Genomic DNA, 6,990 nt, shown 5'->3' on the forward strand with positions numbered 1-6,990 from the left:
TTCATGCATGTGTAAAAGGCAAAGGAAATTTGCACTGCTTGAGAACTAGATCTTGTTCTAGGATGTGAACGCAAGTAATGAGTGTGATCCTTGTTACTTATGTTTGACTTATAACAGTTGAATATTCATATCATTTGTTTAAATGGCCTGTTTGGTTGTCTTGCCATTAATTCACCTTCCATTTTTCTCCTGGAGTGGTAATGTAAGGAGCTATATTTAGTAAACAGTCAAATTGCAGTTGTACATGATATTATTATTTGAAGCAATATATAAGGGCAGCTGAAGGCAACATACAGATATGTCATTGGATTGGAAGAGGTTTATTAGAAGTACTAGAAATGTATTTGAACTCAAATCTACAACAACAACAGTGCAATCTAATGCATGTCTACTCAGAAGTAAATCATCATGTTCTTTGAAGCTTGCTCCTAGTTCTGAAAGCATAGGATTTCCCCTTTACAAATATGGAAAATAGTTTTAAGTAAAACCATAATCTATGGGAAGTGATTGGTCTACTCTTGATGTCTAATGGCATCAAGATTCCAGCCATTGTTGCACTGTAGTTCAAATAGCTTCCTTACCCACAGTCATGGTGCAGGGAAACATATTGTCAATATAGGGAACTCCCATCCTTAGCTTATGGTGATCTACCCAGCAATATTACATCTTTGCTTCATAAAAATTAATAAGTAGTTTACAGTATTGAACCAAATCCTGCTTCAAATCTTTTTCTTTCTTTCTTTCTTTCTTTCTTTCTTTCTTTCTTTCTTTCTTTCTTTCTTTCTTTCTTTCTTTCTTTCTTTCTTTCTTTCTTTCTTTCTTTCCTGCTATTCTACCCTCAGAAGCACCTGGCTTGGCTCCCAAGATATTAAAGACCTCTTATCCTGGGAGAAGGGGCTAAAACATTATCTCAGCATTGGGGACTAATATCGGGAATAGTTGGGAGGGGGAGATAAATAAGCAAATTATTATTGTAAGCTGTTTTCAGCATTGAGGAAAAGCTGTATGGAAATACAGTAAATAAATAAATAAATTGGTGAGTCGATCATCCCTTTCATCTTCTAGACTTTGTTTATCTATTCCTTAATGGAGGATGAGGCTAGAGGTTGCCATTTAAAAGCAACCACTATTTTTGCAGCTAGGACTATCTGAATCAATTTATGTTGCTCTCTACTTATCAGACCCGCTAATTGCAATCCCAAAAGATAAAATTTGATTAAAGATAAAAGAAGACCATAATGGCCCATAAAATTTTAACTTCTTCCACTTAACAAAATATCTCTTAATCAGGACAGCCATTGGATGCTTGAGTAAGTTTGCATAAGTGGCAACTAACCTACCTTTATTGGAACTTTCCTAACAATATACTGATATAAATCAGACATGGATTAAACGTAGGGGAACGTTCTGCAGTACAGGGAACTGTTTTGGAACCTCGAATCTATTTCTGATATATTGAGTTAGCAAAGTGGTCTTTAGAGTTGGTATGAATGTTGACCACTATGGCCATTATAATACCAAAGTTGAGTTACAGATTAGGTGGTAGACCTGTTCACAAGTTACAGCAAACACACCTACAATACATATCAAATGTCCAGTTGATTTTTCTTTATATAATTTTCATCTTCCATTCAGTGCTTTGTACAGTTAAACGTGATTGAAACCCTGCTTTTATCCAGGTACTTGTCCCCAGTTTCATATGTAAAGTGATCAATTGTTGGCTCTTTCCTACAAACAGATGTATGCACGTTAGGGTTACCAGGTCCCCTTACTGTCCCAGCAGGAGGCTGGGGACTTGGTGCTTACCTTGTTCATTGCATGCGCAGTCTCGCATCTGCACGACGTCATCGCACAGGTGCAGGAGCATGCACACACTGAATTGGGCCTTAAACGGGCTCAATTCAGCCCATTTGGGGCCCAAATTGGCCTACTGCAAAGTATGTGCACTCTCGGGGCAGTGCAATGATGTCACTCCCAGGAGTGACATTGTCGTGTTGACCCCAAGAGTGCACCCAGGAGACCTGTTCCAGTGCCCTTCGCCCCCGCCAGCCAGGTGAGTGGTGGCAGGAGGTGGAGGGTGAAAGTGGAGGATCCCCTGCCCCCACTGGGGGAATGGGATCCCTAAACCACGTACATACAAGTTCAACTTTCCTTCACTGTAATATGTGAACAGGATTTGTGATTGTAGTCTTAAATGAGAATCAATATACAAGGGCCTATTAAGCTAATACTGAGCCTTAAGAATTCCTCTTCAGGCTGAAATCATGAAACTGGCCTTGCATTTAAGCACTCCTTCTGCCTCTTTCTCTGTTCTATTTATAGTGGTAGAGTAAAAATTTCAGAAATAGGGAATCTTCCAGTTCACTGGTTATATCTTTCCTATGGTTGTAGATCCAGAGGAGTTAGCCGTGTTAGTCTGTAGTTGCAAAAAAGTAAAAAGTCCAGTAGCACCTTTAAGACTAACCAACTTTATTAAGGTATAAGCTTTCAAGAACCACAGCTCTCTCTACCAGATGGCATCTGACGAAGAGAGCTGTGATTCTCAAAAACTTATGCCTTAATAAAGTTGGTTAGTGTTAAAGGCGCTACTGGACTTTTTACATCTTTCCTATGGTTAGGTATGCATGGGAGGGAAGAAGCTAAAGTCTACTCTTGCTGTCAATTCAAGGTTGAATTCAAATTAAGGTATGGTGAATTGCCTGAATAGGAGTATCAGAGGTACACTATTTCTTATTCTGCTTTTAAATGTAAACTACAGATTGCCTTTGCTTTCAGTTCTGTCATCAGTAATCATTTGCTTGCCATCCAGAGCATGTCTTCTGGTCAAAGGACTGATCATAAAGCTTCTGTTTTCCATTCTAAAGCAATATGTTTACATACCTCAAATAACAAAGTAAACGCTGCAGACGGGATCTGGCGTGATAATTAAGTACAATGGCGACTCATATGAACAGAAAATGCCAGGGAGCTAAAACAAAGCAACAACAGCTTTGTTTGTTGACAGATGTAGGAACCATATTGTTAGTTAATTGGGTAGTGGTGTAAACATTTGCAAACTCTGCAATCCCTAGGTGAATTAAAAAAAAAAAAAAAACAGCAGGCACATTGAAATCAAGGGTGAAAAGCAGCAAACCCCCTCTTAGCACAGGTACGCAACAAATCCAAAGTTGAAAGCAATTGAGAAAAGGACATCGTTGTTCATGGTTGTTATTAAGGGTAACTTGAGTTTGCAAAGCCAAGAGTTTTGATTAGGATGTGCATCTTTAATTACACTCAAGTGAATAATAGGTTTCCATCTGGTTACAGTCTAGAGGATAGTGTTCATTAACCCAGCCTCTCATTTCAAACTAGTTTTCGCCTGATACACAGAAGACATTTTTGCTCTACTTACCTTTCCTTGCTTTTGGAGTAAAGGGGTTATGGGATTTAGAAAGTGAGTGGATTTAATTAGATACAGACTTGAAGTGAACTGAAAAAGAAAATTGCTTTTTTCAGGTGCACTGTACTTCTTGTCCAGAGAGCAATTCAGAATTGCAGTAGTGAAATGCTAAGACTTTTAATATGAAACAAACAAACAAACAACTTTAGTATGATTCAGTGGCTACAAATTTCAATTCAGTATTTTACTGTTTTTTAAAAAATCCAACAGGCTTATTTTCTACAGTGCGCTCTAGAATGTATAATTTTAGAATGTATAAATGTAGAATGTATAATTGTGGTGTAATAGTGTATCACAGTAGGTAATTTTTCATTGAGTTCGTAAAATGTTTTGTATAAAGCTCTGCTATTATTCATATTATAGAAGAATATCACATGTAAATTTATTCTAGTCTAGATTCAGGGTTTTAAAAGCACCGTTCCTTAAGGAATGTTATTGTTTAAAATGGGGTTTATAGGCAGCTGTAAAATGTAAATGTGCATCTGATAAAATAGCTGTTGCCCAATAGAAGTTCATACTTTCATAATCCAATTTAGTCTTGAAGATGCCACAACATCTTTAATATCCTTATAATTACAAATTATTGTGGACAAAACTCAGGAAAATGCCATTAAAAGGAACACCATTCAGATAAAACTGGTGTGGCTGAGGGAGGAGTAGAGGTAGGTCATCATTATTTTAAAAAATGTAACTGTGAAAATGGCTTCATATCCTTTTGAAATAATTCCAGTGGGATTTAAGTAGGTGGTGAGACTCTTTGGGCATTCACTGAAATTACACAACAGGCATTACATGCTTCCTGAAATGCTTTGCTAAATCAGATACAAATGATTTAAAAATGCATAATCCATCAACCTTTGAAATGCCAGATAAATTAAATATTTGAAATCTGTGTGGAAAATGTTATTGGGAGTATCATTCGTTTCTATCCACTGTATTTGTAACATCCCAATAATTTCATCAAGATGACATCTCTCTTGATGTAGAAAGTGAGAAATCTCTCCATGGGTGAACATTTAAGATTCAGCTAACAATGACCTTTTTTTAAAGTTACGAATGGATATAACACAAATTAATGGCTGCTATTTTACAGATCCCCTAATGAAGCTTTAAGAGAAACGTATTGGGATTGATAATTTTAAATAAAATTATGCTCCTGTAGCACCTGTTTTTTCTCTTTCTCCTTTTATACCCTGCTTTGGTGTGGCCCTTCTTTTCTTGGCTGAGCTATTTTTATTGGACCATTTTAAAAAAATTAAAATAGTCCAGGAATGAGTATATCTGTTTCTGAAAATGTATAGGAAGTCTACCTGTGCATGCCTTTTCAAGTTCCCTTTGTTCTTTTTTATCTCCACAGGTGACCCAGCTGGATCCAAATAAATCATTACTGGAGTTAAAATTGTACCCTCAAGAAACACTTTTCCTAGAGGCAAAAGAATAGTTCAAGCCAGACTGGAGGACTAAGTAAGCCTTTGATAAAGAGTGAGGCATGGTGAACATTTTATCCAAATCGCCATGTACTATCATTTAACTCAAAAATCAATGTCACAAGTCTGCCTCTGTCAAGAAGCCAGGAAGAAAGAATAAGCAGCACTCTTTGAAAGTTTCCCATACATGAGTATATGTTTCCAACCTCATTTAAATTAGCAGAGAGAAGTACTCTGCTGTAAACACTGAACACTATGACTCTGTTGCTCACTTACCATCTGGCTTTTGTTATAATTAATGCACTGTTAGAATGTGAGTGATTGTCAAGTAGAATTTTTACTCCTCAATTTCCTTTCCCCTTTTCACCAAGAATTCTTGGACATTTCTGCCTGTACTTTTGACACTAGAATACTGTATATTTGATATCTTGCTGAACCAGTGCTCTCATATATATGCATTTTCTTCCTGTGTTTTGAATTTCTACTTTACCATCTAATTTTTTAAAAAGGCAGAAAATCAATAAATGGGACATTTTCAGCCTTGGAGATTTAACAGTATTGTAATAGTAGAAAGCAGAGAGGTTTTTTCCTGGTACTTTCTGACTTCTTTCATAAGATGTAAGGTTTTGTTTGAAGAATATAGTTTGACATATATGCAAGATATTTATTTACTGGTTTGTTTTTTTGCTTTGGATCTCAGTTCAGATTCATTTTAGGAGTATTTTCCATTAAAACCGCAGTGTGCAGAACTGCTGAAGATGTGAATATCTAAATAATGTTAAAAATGTGGCAGTACCAAATCACTGGTATGAGCTGATGGTTCAGGAATAAGCTGATATTGACTACCAGCTATCATAAGTCTTTCTAATAGCAGACCCAAGCATTCTTTGTTCATCATTGAGGAAGAAATTGCAGTCATCCCTCCCCCTCTTGTTTCCTTCTTTCATTCTGGCACTTGTTTGTATGATTTTTTTTTTGCTGTTTTTAAGCACCTTGTTTATTTCACCAAACAATAAAATGTAAAACTACAGTCCATTAAGGAATATTCATTATTGCACATTTGGGTTATTTATCCATTCTGAGGAAAGTGCGTGTCCAGGGATCTGGTTCTGAAACTCCCCGCTGTCTAAAAATTCATCAAAATAGTTTTGCAAACTTTAAAATAATTACAAAATATTAGGTTCAGAGTGTGGCAAACAAAATCATCACAGAAATACAACTACTAAATATTTATTTTAAAGTTTGCAATATAGTGTTTCTGTATTTGTCTAAATTACTCATTTCTTTTATTATAGCAAATTATGTTCCAGTTTGAAGATTTGGTAGTAATGAGAAACAAAATAATCTTCAATCTTGTTTTCTTTGGGGGGATGGTAGGATATATGAAATTAGTAAATGACAATTACATGGTTAATTAAGCAGATATATTCCTATTTTTTACACAAAATGCAAGAAAGTTGAAAGTGGGAGGAAGCCTTATTTTATCTTATGATAATTCTACTGTTAGTGAGTACATGTAGGGCATATATTTAGAAGCAGTGAGGTATTCATGTCACGCTACAAGTTTATTTGTGTGATATGTTTTATTCATCTGCGTTACACAAAAACACATCAAATTGCCAAAAGGAGGAAGTTCAATGTAATGAAAAAAGCCAACTCTTTATTGAGTGAAAAAGTGAACAGTGTGCACTCTGAGGTAATTTTCCTACATATAAGCAACAAAAAAATTCAATCCCAGCCAAGTGAAAAGCGCTTAAGTTCTATGGAGAGAGTTAAAAGATAAATATTGAAACACATTGCACAAGACCTTTAAAATTAACCTTTATCCTACATAATCTGTTTCATTGTCAGGGTCCTTGCACTGTATTCCATTTCTTTATTTTTATTATACGTTTATATTTATTAAATGTGGCTTACTCTCAGTGAAACCCATTTTAGCCAATTCTGCCATACCCATCCCAATTCTTAATTGTTTCGCAAATCTCATTCTACACAATTGGTTATCGTTGCTGAAAAACTTTGCTGATGAATTACTTTGCTGATGAATTACTTTGCTGATGAATTCTATGCATGCAAAACAGATTCTAAATCGGACTGTTACATGATTGGTCTGGATGTGATTGA

The 6,990-nt window shown here is 35.8% G+C and overlaps 1 protein-coding gene across 1 annotated transcript in view; it reads left to right on the forward strand.

The window, feature by feature from the left end:
• FAF1 (Fas associated factor 1) overlaps nt 1-5,896 on the forward strand; it is a 403,775-nt gene extending 397,879 nt beyond the window's left edge. Inside the window, exon 19 of the mRNA XM_054980952.1 lies at nt 4,797-5,896. Coding sequence (XP_054836927.1) covers nt 4,797-4,880 — 84 coding nt within the window. The 3' untranslated portion in view covers nt 4,881-5,896. The remainder of the gene's footprint in view (nt 1-4,796) is intronic.
• The last annotated feature ends 1,094 nt before the right edge of the window (nt 5,897-6,990 follow it).

Source organism: Eublepharis macularius, chromosome 5, assembly GCF_028583425.1.
Source record: "Eublepharis macularius isolate TG4126 chromosome 5, MPM_Emac_v1.0, whole genome shotgun sequence".
In the NCBI taxonomy this organism is placed as follows: domain Eukaryota; kingdom Metazoa; phylum Chordata; class Lepidosauria; order Squamata; family Eublepharidae; genus Eublepharis; species Eublepharis macularius.